Source organism: Micropterus dolomieu, linkage group LG23 (genome assembly GCF_021292245.1).
Source record: "Micropterus dolomieu isolate WLL.071019.BEF.003 ecotype Adirondacks linkage group LG23, ASM2129224v1, whole genome shotgun sequence".
NCBI classification, from domain to species: domain Eukaryota; kingdom Metazoa; phylum Chordata; class Actinopteri; order Centrarchiformes; family Centrarchidae; genus Micropterus; species Micropterus dolomieu.
In genome coordinates this window covers 11,854,931-11,876,207 of record NC_060172.1, presented here as the reverse complement: position 1 = coordinate 11,876,207, position 21,277 = coordinate 11,854,931, and the positions used below count along the sequence as shown (strand labels likewise).

General features: G+C 38.8%; 1 protein-coding gene across 1 annotated transcript in view; it reads right to left on the bottom strand.

Moving 5' to 3' along the window:
* Positions 1-403: 403 nt before the first annotated feature.
* Positions 404-21,277, bottom strand: part of usp28 (ubiquitin specific peptidase 28) — a 22,378-nt gene continuing 1,504 nt past the window's right edge. Inside the window, exons 2-26 of the mRNA XM_046040902.1 lie at positions 20,555-20,629; positions 19,185-19,305; positions 17,915-18,002; positions 17,027-17,189; positions 14,516-14,602; positions 14,124-14,261; positions 12,930-13,000; positions 12,748-12,824; positions 12,514-12,662; positions 12,286-12,413; positions 11,907-12,002; positions 11,650-11,829; positions 10,853-11,061; positions 10,248-10,318; positions 9,703-9,931; positions 9,031-9,366; positions 7,873-8,012; positions 7,085-7,357; positions 6,577-6,672; positions 5,869-6,047; positions 5,292-5,370; positions 3,119-3,198; positions 2,807-2,930; positions 1,863-2,061; positions 404-1,724 (exon numbers count right to left, since the gene is read on the bottom strand). Coding sequence (XP_045896858.1) covers positions 1,549-1,724; positions 1,863-2,061; positions 2,807-2,930; positions 3,119-3,198; positions 5,292-5,370; positions 5,869-6,047; positions 6,577-6,672; positions 7,085-7,357; positions 7,873-8,012; positions 9,031-9,366; positions 9,703-9,931; positions 10,248-10,318; positions 10,853-11,061; positions 11,650-11,829; positions 11,907-12,002; positions 12,286-12,413; positions 12,514-12,662; positions 12,748-12,824; positions 12,930-13,000; positions 14,124-14,261; positions 14,516-14,602; positions 17,027-17,189; positions 17,915-18,002; positions 19,185-19,305; positions 20,555-20,629 — 3,564 coding nt within the window. The 3' untranslated portion in view covers positions 404-1,548. The remainder of the gene's footprint in view (positions 1,725-1,862; positions 2,062-2,806; positions 2,931-3,118; positions 3,199-5,291; positions 5,371-5,868; positions 6,048-6,576; positions 6,673-7,084; positions 7,358-7,872; positions 8,013-9,030; positions 9,367-9,702; positions 9,932-10,247; positions 10,319-10,852; positions 11,062-11,649; positions 11,830-11,906; positions 12,003-12,285; positions 12,414-12,513; positions 12,663-12,747; positions 12,825-12,929; positions 13,001-14,123; positions 14,262-14,515; positions 14,603-17,026; positions 17,190-17,914; positions 18,003-19,184; positions 19,306-20,554; positions 20,630-21,277) is intronic.

The following is a 21,277-nucleotide window of genomic DNA, read 5'->3' as shown; positions in this document are numbered from 1 at the left end:
AACAGAGCTTTATGGAACAGAAGAATACACTATATCAGGCTTTAGCTTCACTGACAATAGTTAATAATAATATTAATTAGTAGTATTCATTGTTTTTTAGTCTGTTGTCTGTTGTTTTTGACAGTAAGAAATATAGTATATAATACCACCTACTATGCCACATATTTCAATATGAATTATAGCAATTGGAAGAACTTGCAAGCTCCACTACTAAGAAGACATGAAGACTATGAAGACAGAAAATAATAAAGGAGTACACAGAGTATTTAAAATATTTATTGAGAATCATCACATACTAAGTGAGAAAGCATTGTGAAATCAGCAGCCACAAATGGCTGTTAGAGCAGCTCCATCTTGCTGGCCTGAAAATCCTGATTCAGAGGATTAATTCATGATACTGGGACACCAGAAAAAAGTACTTCATATCTTGTTCTTTCCCTTCAATGGATTTACATAGTTTAAGAAGAACCCTTTAAAGGGTGAGGAAAGGCACATCTATTGAGCAAGGTGCTGTCCAACAGTGCCCTGTCAAACTTGAATAAAGAAGAGTTGTAGATCTCACCAGTCCACAGATCTACTGAGATCTCTATATATGAGCGTTCAGATGCCCAGCAGTGAGTTGTACAGAGCGCACCGCCAATATTTTTATGCATACTAGTACTTTAGATATTGTTTACAGATGTTTCATTCTAGTTTCATGTAGAATATGTATTGAAAAGATACAAAGTAATATAAAACATATATTTAAAAAGCTCATAAACAGTATTTGTTACTGTCTAGTACAAATCTAGTGTTTTTTTAGCCTTGTTTAAAGGCCTTAATGTGCGTTCAGCTTAGCAACACAACAACAAATCCTACCAATCAAAAGCCACTTCCTACAGAGTTGAGTGACAGTCCAATTGTTGTCAGTATTTAAAGTTAAGTGTGCCAGGCCAATAAAACACCTCCATGTTCTCCTGCTGATGATGTCTTGTTTGTTCAGCAGGTTGGTTTCATGAATAACTGTTCAGCTGGCGAGTGCAACACAGACAAAAAGGTGGTAACAGCTATATAAACCGGTACAGTTCTCTATAAAACCTTTAGGACAAAGGTCAGAGTCACTACATAGTACCAGAAGAAACAAAAACTGCATTAGGTTTGCCAGTTCTGCAGGTCACGGGACAAAGAGAATACAGTGGACTGCTACCTTTTGGGCCTTTTGCTTCACCTGCTGCTGCTTTAAGGGCTTTAGGATTATTAAGGACAGTTAGTATTTTGTCAGCTGGCTGGGGGTTGCTGATGTTGATGGGTGGTGCAGGGCTTACATGTATTTTGATCATTGAGAGAGTTTTCCAGCAGCTTTTGGGTTAAAATTACTACTGTTGTAATGTTTTGATACCCCTGCCTCACCCTCTATTTACCCCTGAAAAGTGATTACAGCTTGTTATGTTAAAACATCAAAATAATATGCATGTGCAATGTTAAACCAGCAAAAAAAAAAAGTTGGCCAAGTTGCTAGCAGTTAGGACGCACAGCTCAAAGATGTTGTTTGGGGTTTCGTTCAGGGCTTTACTTAACGCTGACTATTGCAGTGTTGTGGATAGACTCCATGACAGCGGCCAGACGACTGCACAGATCATGGGCCTGACTGACGTGGACTTTGGGTGGGTCTTTAAGAACTACTGTCTCAGCTGAACCGTCCAAAACCCTGGGCAGAAACTCTCCCAGCTTCACCTGCAATGAGTCTGAAAACAAAGGAAGAGCAGTAGAAATGGGTTGTATTTTTAGTGAATTAATTTACTGTTTGTGTAGGTTTGGACAAAGCAAAATATAAAATATATGCGGATTAAAATGTGCAGATGTGTTAAATTATCTGATTTTACCATCCATGTCCTGGCCCAGGCAGCAGCACCAGTGGCTGCGGATACTCTCCATTGCATCCCGGTCTTCCTGGGATAAAGCAGAGTCCCGGCTCATCAGGTGAAGGCATGGGATGACGGCCTCGTCCATGATGGCGACACCCTCCTCCACATTGGTCTCTTCACCACTGCAAAATAGCCGCGATGCGCTTTCATTCAGTGCCTGCATAGTGGATGTTGGGAGGAGGAAGAGGATGGAGAAGAGAGTAAAAGTTATTGTCACAAGGTTTCCTCTGCATTTACTATGTTGTGTGATCAATTGCAATTTGCAATTGACACTTATATATTTTTAAAAACATCTTTAGTACATTAAAATTATTATCATATTTTGAGTCGATACTATGGTTTTGCATTAGTGCATCTTGATAAATACTTTGGCAACTTCTGAAAACCTGATATTCTCAATCGCGTGCTATAAAAAGTTATTTTAATATGTGCGCCCGAACAGTGACGTCAAAGGGCCAGGGAGTACACTTGTGCATCAATGCCGAAACGTGAGAAGTAAAACCACTTGGGGTCATCAGTTGCCCTTGATTTAAACCTTTATTGGATAACTATGCCCTGGATGACTGAGAACCTTCACAGACATCTAGCCAAGTACTTCTTTTGTCAAACTTTTTTCCAGTTAGTGACACAGCCTAAATATAGCATTGTTGGTCACTCTGTTTTACCTTCTGTCTGTCCAGCTCTTTGGTCCAAAGCTACTGGCCAAATGTCATGAAATGTCAGATTGATAGTTCCCAAAGGATGACTGCTATGATTCTGTCTGAGTCCTGAAATGTCTTCTACTACTTTTGTATTGTTATTCTAACCTTTTCGCAGGAGGATTGTGCTGAGTGTGCTCATGCTTGAGAGTACAATAATGTACTGTACTTCCACACACTGACTGCAAGAGCTGCCTTACTCACAGTGAGGCACTTCCTCCTGTAAACTGCAATTAGAGACTTGTCCATGCCACGTTTGTCTCCGTTCTTCAGGAGGGTGGCATTAGTCTCGTATGCATGAGCCAGGTATGTCAGCGCCTCCCGCATCCTGCAGCACACACACAAAGCAACCATGTTATTATCAAAAAAAAAAAATTCCGCTATTGGCCAATCAGTAAGAAATCAATCAGTTACTGCTTAATATCTTTTCCATTCTGTTTTCATTACTTGACTAGCTGAACCTGCGGAAGTGAACTGACTGGTCAGGTAGTGTGGTGGTGAATGTTGGACACCTACTTCCCATGCTTGTAGTGCTCCAGCCCGGTCAGCAGGTAGACAAAAACCGTTCTGAACAGCCTGTAGTCATCATGCCATTGCTGTGAAAGAGCACACAGGACAACCAACATTCACTTAATTTGGTCTTTGCTGTTTGTACTGTTTTTCAATTGTCTGATCTGAGTTGAAGCTGCTATTTATGCTTCTGCCACTTGACAGTAACTAAATCCCAGCTTTATTTTGCAATAGAAAGTTAGGTCCATTTCATCTTTAGCAAACATTACTCAAACAGGAGTAAATAGTACATTAGTCGGGGACTATTTTCAGCTGCGGACTTGGTGCACTGGTGAATATTCTGCAGCAGGATGGTGCAGGTTTGTGGGATCTACTCAAAATAAGCAATAATACAATAATAAGTCTTTGTTTGTAGGATAATTTCCTTTGTTGACAAAAACATAGAATATCACCAGAAGTATCCTTTTATTAAGGAATTGTCTGATGTTGACTTTATTCAATATTATTGTTAAAATTATTGTAAAATTGTCCCCATCAACTTAACTGACATCTCATCTCACAGTTAACCAAATATCAGCACGCTGCTGGAATTCCAACCATGCAGACCCAAATAAACGTGTCGGATTAGGGCTTTAACATCCTGAACAGCTTAACCTCTTCCACATTGCAGAGACTACTATGTAATAATGTGTTTTTATAACCTCATGGTACTAAATATAATGCTAGACTGACATTTGACCGCTAATCTAAGCTGTGTGTTAATACTTTCATTACATCTGACAGTAAATGGTGTACTATTTTATTACACTATTACTAGACATTCTAGCCAGAATGAGATAACTTTTCAAATTGTAGTTGAACCACAAAGCAACTACTCATATAGTTCACACATTTCTCCACTGGTCTCTTTGGCCCAATAGGCATAAAGAAAACAGATGCCTACTCTCTGGTGTGTGTCATTGCCATTTCACTTTATTGCCATATAGCACGATGGATCTGATAACATTTAAAACAAAAATATATATCAAAAAAATCTAAATCTAATTGTGCATTGTTCAAATTCACTACCCTTTCGTTATGTTCGTGGCTGAAAACAGCCACTACTTTAAACTGCTGTAAAAATGTATCAGATAAATATTTAAAAAAAATTATTTTGCATAAATCTATTAATCAACTTCAGTCCTGATCAAAACTACTAAATGTTTAAAATATATCAGGATTTTAACTCTTTAATTGCCAAATTTATAAATGATGTCACTGATTTGGGAAAAAAACAACACAAAATGACTTATTTTCAATATAAAATGTAATTGTGGACTGGATTTTTTTTAACCTTTTATCACAGTCTTGGACATGTCAAAGATTAGAAACAACATTGTTTTTGATGCATTGTTAGGTTTTGTGCAGCATCAGCAGCAGCATTGTTGTTGCATTTTGGTTCACAATAAAGTGTTCATATATCTGATGCAGATGCTTAGTGTTTTTTTTGTTTTGTTTTGTTTTTTTGCACAGGCCTATAAATGGTTAATGGTGCCACCTGGTTATCAACAGTAAAAATGACAATTTTTACCTCTTCCCAACAGGGAAAACCACCAACAATCAAAAATGCATGATTATCTGGTGTCATGGCTTTGCAATAAAAAAATTTAGTTATAATGGAAGTCAATGGGGAAAAAACATCCACGAACAGTAAATGAGGGAGAAAAAGTTAAAATCTGATGCTGCACAAAAACTAACAATGCATCAAAAACAATGTTGACATCATTTATGAATTTGGCAATTAAAGAGTTAAAATCCTGTTTTGATAAAGACTGAGGTTGATTAATAGATTTATGCAAAAAAAATCTTTTTAGATATTTATCCGAAACATTTTTACAGCAGTTCAAAGTATTGGCTGTTCAGCCACGAACATAACGAAAGGGTGGTGAATTTGCCCACAGTGTACTGTTGAGTTTTAGAAATTTTTCAAAGCATTTTCCCAAAATATGTGTCAAAATAAGATTTGTCACCAAAAATCATTCCATTTGCTGAAACACAGAAAAAGTTATGGCCAAATTAAGACTCAAAAATACCCCATAGTGGCTGAAAACAGCCACAACAGCACATAAGGGTTAAAACAAAAATATATATAAAAAAAATCTAAATCTAATTGTCCAATAAGGCAGAAGTTAGACAGTACCAAATACTCATCCATATCCATGTCCTCTGGCTTGATGAGGCGCAGCTTGGATCGGGCTTCCCTCATGATACTGATGGCCCTGCATGTACAGAAAGGACATATAAATGATTTTAACTTACAACAGGATCAATATATGAACTTTCACACCATGCTGCAGGTCTCTGCTTTGGACACTAGATGGCATGATGGTCTACTGTATTTCTCTTTGGACTATGAAGTGCTGCTGTCGTCCACACGTTTTACCTTAGTTACTTTCTTATCTCTGCTTTGTGTACACACTGTACCCACCAGACAGACACCTCTTGAAAATTATCTATTTTCTGACATATCAGTTTATCTTGTCCCCTAATGCTTTCAGTCTCTCAACTTGTTTTAATATATATATATGTCCAGGTTCTTCCTCTTGTTCTTTGGTTTGTGGTCCATTTCAGTTTCATTCTAGATTGTGACAATAGTTTATCTACTCTCTCTCTCTCTCTCAATCTATATATATACTAACTTTTAAATACCTGAGCTGCTGTAATACACTAATGTCTGAGACTCATCAAGAGGCCATTTGTCTGGTATATATGTCTACCTCTCATCGAAGCTCAGGTTTCGGTCAGTAAACTGCTCCAGCAGCGTCCTCTCAATAATACGGTTGGGTGCCTTGTTCTGGAAGAAGTAGACCAGAGAATGCTGCAGACGAGCATCCTCCTGGGGTGTGGTCTCCTCCTTGGAGAGTTCATACAAGCGGGAATACTCCTCATGGAAGGCCTGAAGAAGCAGTGGGAAATTCATCTTAGTTTTAATTATATCTAAATCTGCCAATATGCTCATAGTTGGCAAACATGTAGACAGATAGATTGAATACAAGAACAAGTATATTACAAGAATTTTGGTAATAATGCATGCAACAGAGTTAAGACAGGCTAACATCTTTAATTCATAATGAATTATTAAAGTAAAAAATCTCAACAAAAATACATATAAACAAGTAAATTATTTAACTTTTTTCAGAATCAAACTTTTTAACCTATTTGCAGTATCTTCTGTTTTGAGTAGTTTCTGTGTTGGGATGGAAATCTGGGGATTATTGAATTTTAAATTTACAAGGTTAAAACATTCCTGTTATTGACTTTGAACTTCTTACATTTGGAAGAGTTTATACAAGATTCTGGTCTTTATTCTTTATGGAAAGAAAATCTTAGGGAGGCTTCAGATCCTCTTAACATTACTAATTGTTATTACAGAATATGTTGACGATGATGATGCGAGGACCTTCAATATCCCTTAAACACCATACCTTGATGAGGCCAGCCTCAGGGCCTTCCTTATCGAATGTTTGTCTGGCCTTGGCTATGGCTAGAATGACGCCCTGCATAGCTGGTGTCAGCATCATCTAGGAAATGATATGGCAGTGAAGAGAAGAAACAAGAGTTATTATAACACAGGGCAGCAAACAGGTTACTGAAAAACATCATATGAAAGAAAAACTACAAAACTATAAATAGTGTGTTACCATAGAGTCACACCGTGTTGAGAACTAAGAAACACTATCTCTTCAAAATGTAAGTAGAACTGTGTATTCCACACCTATCAAAATTTGTGTAGTAACTACTTGACAGTTGAAACTGCATCCAAGAAGACTAAGGATAGACTAATCCTCTCTTCATTTTAAGGTGGTTTTATTACACTTATCCTCAAATTACACCCAGTTTAGTTTATATGTAATGACATTAACTTGAAAGGTTGCAAGTGCATCGATTTGGTTTTAGCTACTGAATTCATATCACATTATCACACTTAATTACCTCTTCGTTGTATCCATCAGCATCAGCTCTCACCATGATCCTGCCCACGTTCGGGATCTCCACTTCTGAAACTTCGTTCTCAGTCTGTCGTTGTCTAGCTGGGACCTCCTGCTGCTCCTCATCCTCCGGGTTTGTGTCATGGTCAGGAGCTTCTCTGGAAGCCTCTGGCTCAACTTCAGCTTGAAGGCCAAGGCCTGCCACCTGTTTGTGTTCCTTCTCCACATGGGGGTCAGATGGTGCCTGTTCACTAAGCTCTGCTTCAGGGCAAGGAGTCTGGCAGAGAAAGATTTAACAAGATTCACATCAAAATCCATAATCTATCTCTGCTTTTCTGTTCAGTTTGAGGGCTTTGGACCTATCCTAGAGCATTTTGGAAGTCTATTTCAGGACTTGCATAGTGTGCCTCAATGTAAAAATGCACTTGGCCTAATCTGTACATCTGTATGCATTATAAAGACCTGTGGAGTGAAGTAACTATATCTGGTAAAACTTAAAAACTGAAAATTATATAGTATAATGAAGTGAAAATTGCATCTTAACAAACTACTGACAAATCAAAATCAAATCAGCTGCAGTAGCAGTAATTACTCCTGACTCTATCTGTATATTACTCTACACACTGCCTGACATTAAGCCTAGATCTCCATTGCTATGCTAAGTGGTGAAATAGGATCCTTGACCCAGATGTACACACTTTGTTTTTGTGGCCTAGAATTTCTGACCCATATTCTACAGAGGGGGAATGAGGTGGGTGGGAGGGGGGTGTCACAGGTCACAGACTTCCCCACCTGACTCTGAAGCTCCTTCTCATCTGTGCTGGAACTCTGGCTGGGCCCCATGGTGTCAGTGACTACTGCACCACTGGTGTCCTCTGGCTGGCAGCCAGGGCTCTGTGGTGGTGGTGGTGGTGGCGTTAACTCTGCTTCTTCTGGGGTCACAAAAGGAGAGGAGAGAGGCTGTGAGTGGACACACATGACTGTAATGAATAGTTGCTTTTAATTGCAAGATACATAATGGCTACCTCATCATGTACTACAGGATATAAATTAAAAAATTCCAATTTATAATCCTAATTTTGTGTAGAGATAGGGGGCCCTCATATTCTGGCAGTGCAACAACGAATGCAAGCAGCTCTCGGACCATTTGATATTTTCATAACCTTGAATTTGCTTTTCCGGTCTGTGTGATATTTTGGTGCCCAGCGCAGAGAACAAGGTGCACAGGTGAGAGGTTCAGTCAAATGTGCCCGTGCAAAGCGAGTTATTGGTATTTTAGTATTTAAAAACAAACCTTTCTCTGTCTCTGACCATACACTGTATATAAAAATGGCCGTAATATCCGTGACGTCACCCATTGGTTTCTGTCTTTGACATACTTGGGATTTACACATGTAAGAAGGAATGCCCTATTCAAGCTGAAAGTATCATCTCACTATATGATCACTTGCATTTGTATGTAAGGGATAAACCATTCAGACCTGTGTGATTATTGAAAAATAACACACATCACAGTTGCACAGTCTCTTTTTGATAACCACACAGTGTTATCGTGGATTATCCATCTGATACCATGACCATTTTCCATTAGAATTTTTTTCAATTAGTACTGCCTATTTATATTTTTAGTGGAAGATATAAAATAGCAATAAATATATATATATATATATATATATATATATATATACTAACACATTTTTCATGTATGCTTTCTTCATCTGCTGTATATTTTAGGTTCTCAAAGTTAAAGTTTTGGTTAAAATCCATGTTATTGACTTAAATGTGTATGAATTAGTTAAAGTTTACAATGGCTATTTATAGTGGTCATTACTACATGTTTTTATACTTACACAAATTATTTGTGCAGTTATCTAAAAATAATGCACAATGGGCTGTTAAGGCTTATAAAAATGTTACCTCATTCCTTTTTCTCTAATCACCACTACAGACCTTCAGGCTTCTCTCTGGGATCAGGCTCCAGATCCTTCTCTGCTTCTGGGTCTGGTTGTGGCTCTGAAGAAGCTTCCTGTTCCAGCTCTTCAGTGGATGGTCCTGACTGGGGCACTGGCTCAACTGGTATTTGGTGTATATTGTCTGGACTGGGGTTTGGGGGCTCTGCAGAGGCTGTAGACTCTCCCTGTGGGGTTGCAGTCTGGCAGAACTGCTCTTCCCATTCACTGAGCTCCTGCTGGAACCAGCGGTTATCTTCAAGGACATAGCGTCTGAGGATGGGTGGCAGCGAGTCCATGCCATGCAGCACCTGGCCTGTCTCATCATCTGTGTCGTCTACGTGGATGTGGGGTTGTGTCAGTTAATAGACTTACACAAGGAGCTTCCAAGTACATCACATGCCGTGCATTTACTTATTACTGTATTTTATATTTTTCAATGGTTTGGCATCTTTTCCTAATGCACAATTGTAGCATTGTTGTCTTTTTCTGCTAACACTAGTGGTACTATTTAGCATCCTGCATTACCTTTGTACTGTGTACTGAATAAAGTACTTGCTTTGCTCAGGTGTTCAGTCCTGGCTTAAAGCATGGGTCTCAGCATGGGTCTGAAATCTGATATCCCCTTTAGGTTTGTTCAAAGTTAATCTTATCTGACCAAAGCAAATTGTACCTGTAATAAGGTGGGGTTTCCTGTCATCAATGTACATCAGGCAGTAGGCACTGGCATTGGTCAAGCCCCCAAATGAGTCCCGCTCCAGTTCCTCCCATGATGACTCAGTGATGCTAATATCATTGTACTTCATCCAGCGCTTGTTGGCATGGTCGTAGATGTAGGCCCAATAATGACCTGCTGATGCCTGGCCTTCATGGACGAGCACGGCATGGAGTCTGTAGGGTACCTAATTAAGAGTAGAGTGGGCGACAGCATTGAACCCTCACTGTATAAAATACTAAAGCCCTCCAATATTGGCATCCAATATCCAAATACTGAGATGTGACTAAATTCTAAATTCGCTACAGCATAACATTCATCTGATCTGTTCTTATTTATATTCTGTTGTTCTGTTTACATTGCATTATTTTCTTTTTAGTTTCTACATTGAGATCAATGCAGTTTCATCTAATTTCAGCCAATGCGCTTTCTGCAGCTGTAGATGTAAAACGCGTGATTGAATTGCTGTTTGTCAGAGTGAATTAGTTGAGTGTAAGTCGTACCTGGCAGAGATTGTTGTCTGAGTACATGCCCTCCAGCATCTGAGTGAGCCTGTCAATGCTGGCCTTTAGCTCTGGAAAACACACACATACACACACAAAAAAAACAACAAAACAAAAAAACAACAAATGAAATATATATATATATATATATACATATATTACATGAGGCACAGTTAGTTAAGAGATTTAGAGATATTCGGCTCTTCTTTTATACAGGTAAGACGCTGTGTGCCAGAGTATTAAGTAGTATTATCCTAAGGCGCCTTGGGGTTTTTCCCTCCCATGCAGCAGTTATTTTTATTTATATACCAGGTATTTTGGTGCAACCAAGTGGGTGAAGAAGTACAGCAGAGGGTGTGTTTTTATTTATTTTATTAACAATGGATGTTTTGGTTTTACATTTTTCCAGCAACAGCTGACAGCTATTTTCAGAAAAATGGATAAAAGCCACAATACACTACCTGTCCAGCACGTGAAGTCTGACGTTGGCAAGAAACTATTGAACATAGTGGAGCATTTAGCTGCTAAATAGCCAAAAACAGAGCCCATAATGCTAAGCACAACAAGGCTTGTATAGTGGTGAATAAGAATTTGCATTTGCTTACCAATTATGTCATTTTCTACTTCGGTCCTCCAACGCTGTAGGCAGGTCTTAACAAAGTGCAACTCTTCTTCAGTAATGCTGTGGGGGGCTGGGTGGGGTGGGCAGTCAATTGGGAGTTTGCACTGGGTGAAGGGCTTGTATATGGGGGTCCGCTGGCAACTGGAAACACTGGAAACCAGGCCCTCAGATGACTCTGTGTCTCCAGGTTCACTGAAAGAAGCAAGAAAAGCATCAAAGACAGGTTCAATTCTGTCCAATATGTTCAGTGCTGTAAGAAAGTTGTGGTGTAATGTTTGTGTGAAGATTTGTAAAGGAGGGAAACTGTGTCTCAAAATCAGTGAGCAATCTTTTTTAGTTATATTTTTATATAAACAAATGTCAAACTGTGTACCCGTTCAATGTTTTCGAGATTGCTGTTATTACCTTGGTGAGTATTATATTATTACTCATAGGACTGAAGGCCAAAACTATGGACATACTGGTAAATATAAATATACCATTTTTTGGCTGGTATTCTTAATATTGGTGGAAAAGCTGCTGAATTTGCTGAGAGAACTGGAGGATTGATTTGAGTTAAGGATCCAGAGTTTAATATATATATTGTATGTAATGTAGTAATGTAATGTAATTCAATTTAATTCAGTTTAGTCAATAGTATTATCAGCATAGCATTTGAAAGAGACAATAGGTTTTTGACTGTTTATGCTGCGCCAGTAAAGGCCTGTGGGCAAATTTTGCTTTTGTCTTTAATCTAGAACTACCGCCTTGTACAGTTCTCTGGTCCTCTGTGTACTCAACCTGTTGTCTTTGGAGATGGGTTCACTGAGGGGGTGGCTTGCTGGTGTCGGTGAAGGTGATGTTGGTCTCAGATCTTCAGCTGGGGAAACACTTGAAGGCTTGGTGGTAGCAAACTCTAGCACAAACTGCAACATGTCAGCCAGAGGATACTTAGTAGGTCCTGAGCCATAGTTTTTGTAGCTGCAAATAAAGACAGGACACAATTAGTGCAAGATTTATTCCCATAGAGTGGGGAAGTCATATCTCAGGTAACTTACCATTCAAGTTTCTGTTGAAGGGCTGCAAGTTGTTCCTTGAGTTTTTTCACCTCTACTCTCCTCTCGTGGGCCTGCTCTATGTTTTTGTGAAGATATCTGTACAGAGAAATATCAGGTAATCCACTAAATTGATCAGTGCATGTGTTTTAGATTTGTTGAAACATCTAAATGGACACATTGTTAGCTTTGTATTTCTTCCCTTCTAATTTTACAATAAACTGAGCTTGTTTGTGAGACAGTCCTGGTGAAAATTGGTGCAGCCTATGTTTCCTTTAGAATCATCTCCATGTCTACTGCAGAAGCTTCTTTCCCTGTGTTGTAACAAGTGAAATTGTATGAACCTGCACGTCAATGACTGTGTTATCTTTCCAAAGCTCACCTGTCCATATAAATGATTTGTGGGAACTCCAGTTTTTTGTGTATTTTTTCTGGACGTCCGAGCTGGGTGTTGAATTCAAATCTAGACAGTTCAAATGTCAAGACTGGTGGTAACTTTTTGAACCATCTCTGCAACCAAGAGAAAATACAACTGTCTTAGCAAACCATCAAATTGCCCAAATGCTGAAATTTTGTATAAATTCTATTGTTAGTCGATGAAATGATTCACCTCACGGCCAGACGTGATGCTGTGATCTGAATGTAGTGACTCGATCTCCTTCTCAACCATAGCACCTTCTAGGCATTCGTCCAGGTTGTTGAAGCCATTCACTTGCAGGGGGTACTGGCCAAACTGCTCAATATTACACAAAGTCTTACCTAAGCAGAGTAACATGAACGTGAGTGATTAAGACCAGAATTCATATTAACTGTCACAATGACAAAACTCATACAAAACTCATACCCTCGTGTATTCTTTCTGTCACAAAGGTACCGTAGAAAAGCTGGACCATGGGGTTTTGTTGCTTGTCTTCTGCGCAACTGAAAGTTAACCATGACATAATGTTTATGTAATTTAGCAAAGAGAAGAAGAAAGAGAGAAGAAGAACAGTCAGTGTATGTGGATGATATCAACATATAACTTACATTTCTTTCGCAGCCAGTTGAAATGCATCCTCTAGCCAGTCAAGCAGTTTGTGGGAAAACTCACTAACATCCTGAAATGAAGACAAAGAAGAAAGAAGAAAAAAGTTAGAAAAAAACATCTAAAACAAACTATGTATTGGGTCAGGGTCAAAGTTAAGATATGTGGTGTAGCTGTAATAGTAAACGATTGAGTTACATGAGTTCATTAAGGACCATGGAAACAGCAGTTTGAAAATCTTTACCAAAGGTCAGTTTTTCTGATGGTTTTAACCTCATCTTACAGTCTTCTTCAGCGGATGGAGTTTGCTCAGTTGTCATCACATAGACACAGTTCAATACTGTGATGTGATGCGATGACACCTGAGCTACAGTATCTCTACGACAACTGAGCAAATTCAATCCACTGACGAAGACTGTGAGATGTGGATAAAAGCTCTCTAAAAAGCTAATAACGGCCAATGCACATTACAAGTTGATTGGACAGAAACTATTGCAAACCGGCCGAGGAAATTGCCCTCTTCACACCCAATCTGTGGGCACTCTGGAAAGGCAGTGAAGACATGGGATCTCCCATTACAAGATGCAGTCTATTTGTGGGTTCACAATCAATGTATGTTTTGGTTCAGGCGCAATCTGTCCCTCTCTGTTTATCCTCCCAAAACACAAATAAAAGCCTCACTACCTTGATAGAAAATAAGCGAGACAGAAAAGGAAGAGAGAGAGAGGATAGAAAAGAGACCCGAAAGGTCAGGGGTAAGCACAGAAGCTAAACTAAAAAGTCTTGTTAGTATGCAGGTGAATACAGATGAAACACTGTGTTCACATTAACAGGATCTGAGACAAGTTGAAAATATCAAGCGTGTTTGATCTGAGGGGATTTTCTCAATAAATTTATTGTCCACAGGAAAAGCTTCTTGAGATGCATCATCTTGTTTTCAAGTGGGTGTTTCTTGTTTATGTTTTTTTTCTCCTGTGTGTATGTTTTCTTTTTAACATACAAAGAAACATAAATCCTGAGAAATGTTTCCTGGATTTTATGGTATTTTTATTCTATATAAATTCACAATTATTAAAGTGGACATCGGAATCAAGAGCAACTTGATTTCATGAGTTGATGCCACATATGTGTTCTAATCCAGCCTTATTGACTAATGCGGGGCCCCTACACTTTAATAAGACAAGAACGTGTTGCACCTGTTGGGCCTCATTGGTCCTGAAGGCGTCTCGCAGTAACTCCACTGCAGCAGAAGGATCCACAAACCTTCGAGTGGAGCCCACCATGAGGGAAAACAGACAGCGAAGCTCCTGCATGAAAGCTATGTTCCTCTTGTCCTGTTAACACAAGCTCAAAGTCAACAAACCTCTTTACACTATCACATAGTGGCTACGTTTATATTAACAGAACATTCACAGCTTGTGTGTATTCAAAGTTCAACTCTCTCCTTTATGCGTATGAATGAAACATTTTGAGAAATATTTACCTGTATGTAAAATAATATGCAAACAAAGGTCTGTCTGGTGGAAATGGCAGTGGCAGAGTAACCCACTGTTGTTTTGGAGTGTGCTGGTGATAGTAGTTTACTCACGGAGTGGCTCTTACACTTCTCCAGTACTTGCTCAGACAGATGGTAGTTGAGGACCAACCTCCTGAACACAGGCAGGTGGAACAGTGACTGCAACAAAATACAAAACAAGGGTAATTAATGCAGCCTGCCAATAAAGGTCAGATGTGGAGAATTACCAGCTGGTAGATCATCATTACTTGGAGAGATTATAGAAGAAACATGGTCATATGCAAAATACAGTATGTTGGATCAACACAGAACACATTTCCCCATGCCAGTGATATTTAGCTAGTTGGCATTTGCAACTGTCTAACTTCCATTTTACATTAGTGTTTCACCAACTTAATTATGGATAGATTGGGGTCCCTCCTGCAAGTTTCAGAGTGGTGCAAAGAGGTTTATAACCTTCTGTGAGTGTGTATTAAACACTCAATAATCTGCAGTAATTTCTATGAATGTCTATGGATGTTTTCTGGGTATCACAAGGTTTGTAAGATGGATTTTAGCTTTCAGGTAGTTTTGGGAAACGGGACCCAGGGTGAAATCTACTCACAGGTTATGGCGAGCAACAGCATTTCACAAATTGTAGACTACACAGCTTCTTATCAAAAACGTCATTGTTGTGAGCCTCCTGAATGAGAAGTCTATCCCACCCTTTTCTATAATTGGCAGTACAATGAAGATCCTTTCTATTATAAAATATGATCCTTAAAGAAGAGTTGAAATATTTTTTCCGTAATTTCAATCAAATCACCATATTAGGTATGCATCTCTGATGAGACAAAATGCAACTTTGGGCCCTTCAGCACTGACTTGGCCATTGAGCTTTCTGAATTACATACAATTCAAAATTCGCTCCAAGCAATAAAATAAAATAAGTGATTTCCTTTACCTTTAGGGATATAACATAGCAGACACTAGTATCCCAGCAACTTATGGATGTCTTGAGAAATGTTTCCTGAATTGTATGGTATTTTTATTCTATTTTACACATAATAGTCCTGCACAAAAACCATGTCACTTTGTTATAAGATACTTGTGTTTCTCATGATAACCTAAATGTGTTAATACCAGTCAAATGTGTCTTGTGTGTCATTTGTGCTGGTGAGTGGAGCTTCTGAGCACTTATGAATATCTTGATATATATTTCGTTTTGAGCAGGAAATTCAATTACGGCTTATCTCCGTTTTACTGTAATTTATACCACAAAGGATAATGGGGGGAATATGAGCTGACAACTGAATCATGTGGTCACTCAGCCTCAATCTGATAGCATAATTACTTTTTTCGGGGAGACTGCTTTATCAAGCGCCAGGCCCTGTTGAATCTACGAAAATCAGTTCAATTCTAACAAACAGTATTGACACCAGCAAAAAAATAAACAAAAGGGTATCATTTGAACGCCATTTGTATTCAAACAACACTGTCTCATTTTCCCGTTTCTATTCCCAGATAATAACCCCTGTCCTTTGGGGGTTTGACTTCTAAATCGATGTAGAAGCCTATCTGAGTTCAACAGAGACAAACAATCACTGTCTCCTCTCTGTCCATTTCAAGTCCACCGCTCGCTCCATCATCACATCACTCGCTATTTAATTTAACACACAGCCTGTGTATCTCAATAAGGGCTCCAGTTTCTGCCGAGTCATCTGATAGGCCTGACAAAATTCAGTCTGGAATGGACTTGTAATAGAATTAGCAGCTCAGAGAAATACTAAATGTTCTCATTTAGCAGAAATATGCCCACACCTTTTTGTTTTCTTCCTGATTTTTCTGCTAACTCTATTAGGATGTTATAAGTCTATGAAAAGGTGATTTTGAAGATATTTCTGTAGTAACAGCTTTTTCTCCTGTCACATGTCTGGTACTTAACTCTGGGGGGATATTCTTTAGAACCAGGTCACAAAAGATCACTACTAATCTTAAAGTGGAAAAAACTGTACGTTATAGAGATTGGTGTAACCCAAAACGTTTTTTTGCTGACTGCATAAAAGGTGCGATATCTCTGACAGACTAAAGTTAGAAATCTTGGAAGGCAAACTCTGAGTCTATAAACGTTTGTTAGGCCGGCCATGTAAGATTGCTATTTTAAGTTTTAGCAGCAAAGGATGTGAGACACTGTTAGAACAGGTGGACACTTAGAGGGAGCTTAGTGCACTTAACATATGGTATACTAGGTGCACTGTGCAGCTGCAACATGAATTCTGTACTTTGAATTGGAATACTTTTATTCATTTAAATGAATTGTGACATCTACTTAAATGTATCAATAAAAAGTAGCAGATTGTGCATATGACGGCAGTTGTGCATGTGCAACTGTCAGAAATTGGCCAGGTTTGGTCAGTTGTTTATCATGTGTTTTTAGAATGAACACCGGCAATATGGGTACTGTTTGACCTCGGTTGACAAACATACCCATGTTGTGGAGCAAAATTGCCTCCCAACTTTGAATGGTGCAGTTTAATTATCTTCCTGAACAGATCATCATCGCTTTAATGTAACCAATTCTCACCTGGCCCTCCTCATTCTCACCTGGATAACAGCACTGAACCAGCAGGTGTTTCCAACATTGCGAATGCCCACGGGCCAGTCGTCCTGACGGATCCAGTCTGCAGGGCTGCACATCTCACTCTGGGCTTCACATCTCTTCCTCTTCATCCTTGCTGCATTCTCCTCTGCACTGGCCTCCAGAGCCCTGCAGAACATCAAATTACCCATTTAAAAGCACTCATGCACTGACTCAATTAAACACATCCTCTATTAACATTCTGATGTTTGAAGGTAATGATTATCGTGAACACTATCATAGTTGAGTCTGTTACTATGCTAACAAGCTTTGCTGATAGGAATGTCAAATGTTTTGCAGGAATTTGGTCATACCCCAATGTACTGTACATATTTAAAGTTTGTTGACACATTTCAATCTTAACCAAATTGTCAACCTCATGGTGGCACTAGAGGAAAAATCAGGGGTTCATTCATAGTCTTGGAAGCATTCATGACAGTATCAAATTTTGTGCCAATCTGTCTAGTAACTGCTGAGATACCTCACTGGATAATTAAAAATGTTGCTCTGTAGTGACACTCACAAGACATTTCTGGTACCAGTGAGGACCAACCAACCAACTTACTGACATTTCAAAACCTTTAGCTAATGGCTTAAGTAAACTACCTTACTTTAAGCTGCCAACTACTTGTCATTTGTTGTTGTTCTCAGATTGATTTATACACGTACAGACAACAGGAAACTACTGAACAAGAGTATTTCAGTTCTGTTTGCAAAACAACCAGAGCAGAGAGGAAGAAAACTCACAAGCGTCCGCATCCACTGTTTCCATTTTCATATTTTTCTCTATGAAAGTCAGCTAAAAAAACACGGCCATCAATAAAAAAGAAGCATTGCATAGAAAGCAGGTGTACCTATTAAATTCTCTCTCCTCTTCCTGGGCATTTTGGGACTCCTGCAGGCTGAGTTCTATGGCGGTCTGCAGTTCATCTTTAGGAAGTCCTGCAGAAACAGACATTAATGTGTCCACAAACATCCAACAATTCTTGTTACAAAACAGTTTTGTGTTCAATTAGAAAAACATTTGGGGAATAATAGATTGCATAGCTTTTCATAAAATCTTCTATGCTACTCTACTTACCTACCATAAGTGCTCCACTCTAACATCTGAATCTGAATCAACTGAGTATTGTTCCCTAACAGACACCTGTTTTTGAGCCTAAGCACAAAGCCACTACTTTTCAAGCTATGCTCAAGATAAGTCATTATGCTTTAAACAAAATATTTCTTGGAACGTTGATGCTTAATCGGCACCCACTTTATGTGAAGTATGGACTTCCGGTATGCCATACAGCGTTACCCACATTTGTATGGTTAATCTTGTTAAGACTACAAAGACAAGCAAAAAACCCATAAGTCTTAAGAATAATAAGAAGGAGGCTTTGACAGCTTTTCGCCGCACTGTTTAGTGTGGCCATTCGGCACAGGTATAAACGCTTAATATGTGACTTTAGATGTGGTCGAATGACACGTTGTGCAACCTAGTTTGAACCATACTGAAACCTTAACTCAACACAAGCTGAAAACCTAGTTATTGCTGACCTCAAATGGGTCAATTCTGACCTCGCTTTAGTGATGTAGAAAGGTAAGGGTGTATCAGTGATTCGATAATGGGTGTAATCACGGGTACAAAGGTATTGAATCTTTTGGAATGAGAAGGTCAGTGAAACAATAGTTTTCAGCTTGGTGTTCAGTAAATTTTTTTATGCATAAATAAACCCAGCAATGTTACAGATTACATGTCTGAAAGGGCCTATGAATCGTCCTAATAAGAAAAGCTCTGAACTGAACAAAGCTTCACTGAAATCATGAATGCAGCTCTGATATATTTAGCTTACTTTACTCTGGTATAGGAGTATTTTCCTCTTCCTGTTTTGTGACTACTTTAATATCCCCTGCTTCACACAGCATAACATACAATCATTTCAAAATGAATGTGGTTTACATTGCTTATTGAACTGAACATTTGTGTAATATGTGCTGGAAGTGTCATCTCTGCCATCAACCTTATGTCAATTTGCAGTTCCATATGAAAAATATATTATTTTTTATATATGAAAATGGTTTGACACTAAAGTAAATGTAATCAGACTTTTCTGCGTTCTTCTTCTGTCCCCTGTGTACCTTTCTGGCCTTCCCAGTCCTCACCAGAGGTCCCTGAATCCTGTAGTTCTCCAGGATCCTGAACCTCTGCAGGCTGGGTTGTCAGGAGTCCAACGGCATGTCCAATGTCACCTTGACTGGCCTTAAAGAGAGGGCACAAGGAAAAGATAAGGGCAGATATTCTGGATATTATTACTGTTTGCGGAAGATGTAACAATACAATACACCATAACTCTAAGAGAGAAATATAAAAATATGAAATACAGTGAGTGTATTTATTATTTATTATTTAATAATATAAACATGTGCTTGCACTCAGTTGATTAATTAAAGAGAAATACCCTTTTGTGTTTGAAACCAGCAGTACACAAACATTTCTAATTTTGTATGGAACTTCCAGAGTATGTACCCCTCCCAAACCTGTGAGCTCCTGCTGTCGCTCTTTCTGCCCCTGGTACAACAGGTTGGATGAAGTCTGCACCACAGTCAGCCAGACTGTTTATTGTAGTGTGTGGCAATTATCACTTTTATGGGTTTCCTATTAACTCAAGCTCCTAGGGATTATTTCATTTGCAGTTGTGTTTCAAAATATAAGAAGTGCGCTGGGGTGTACATTTGGCACCCTAAGGGGGGCTTTTCATGTATTCAAAGAGTGTTCCTTCATTCATTAATTACACTAAGTTACTAAGAACAGCAAGAGCTATGTTTTTAGCCAACTAGCAACATGGCTCTAGTGATGGATTGCCATGACATTTTGTACAAACATTCATGTTCTCCACAGGATGAATTGTAATAACATGCAACAAGTAACTACTGAGGCTCTCAAAACAACTTTAAACTTGAACTTGGTAATTTGGTTTTCTTTACAATGAGCATTACAGCCTCAGAGCTGGTGGCATGGCTGCAGATGCTGTTTGTATTTTGATCTTCTTCCTTGAATGTTTTTTGATGTAAACCTTCAATGCATTTACATGCTCTGATGAAATCTGATCGTTCTCATACTTCCAGTTTCTCCAATGTTCTATAAATATGTTTCCATTTTCAAGGTATGGGGGTTGATAATAAGTCGAATTAATGTCCAACTGCAACTACAACAAACTGGATTTGGATAATAATCTTAATCAGTATGCTATATCTTTGTAATAAGTAATATTATAGCATACTGTTGCAAATTTATTTAGCTACACCAGAGCTAACAAAAAATATTTTTGGTCATCTTGTGTAACAACTCGGATGTCTTTGTCTTATTCTATGTGTTCAGTATTCGGATTATGTTACACTTTCAAATTCAGTGGCTTGCATTGTGGCAAAATAACCACATAGTACAAAAAACCTGCTCATTATACAATGCCAGGGATCCTAAAAGCCGACAATAATTTCTTAGAGCTTACATTCAAGGCTCTGTAGAGAATCTGTAGGTCCTGGATGCCGGTGATCTCCCTCAGCTGGTTGATCAGCATCTCGCTCTGCTGAGGGAAAGGATTAGACAAAGGGAAAACAATAGTCAGGCCTGAAATCCTTATTGCACCACTCCATCACATAGTTTGGATTAGTGATAGACTGGCATTTCACAACCATTTGGGCTAACCAAGTGGATAGAACAGGGCCATCTATATATTTATTGCTTTTTGACCCATTTTCTTGTATTGCTTCCAAATTAAAAGTTAAATGCTCAAACAAGCCTGTTTAACCCATGTTTAACCTTTGTGATAACCAGCACCACGCATAAGAGTCCCATTTGCAGATGCCCATGTGGCAAGTGAGGATAATAGCTCATGTGGGTCTCCCTTTTAGCCTATTACCCAGATGGGCACACACACAACGGGTATATATGGAGCTGAAGGACAAATGTCCAAATGTCAACTTGTCATGCCAATATGAGGTCCAAATGCTAGCAAGTTCAGGACAATAGCTTAATAAAACGAAAAAGAAAAATACAGTTTTAAAGGAATGGTTTGACATTTTGGAAAATGTGCGTTTTCGCTATCTTACAGAGAGTCAGATGAGAAGATTGATACCACATTTTGTGAGCTTTATAGGTGCTGGTAGGCAGACTGTGTTATTGTGTTATTGTTGACAAAGCCAGGCTAGTTGCCCCGCCCCCCCCCCCCCCC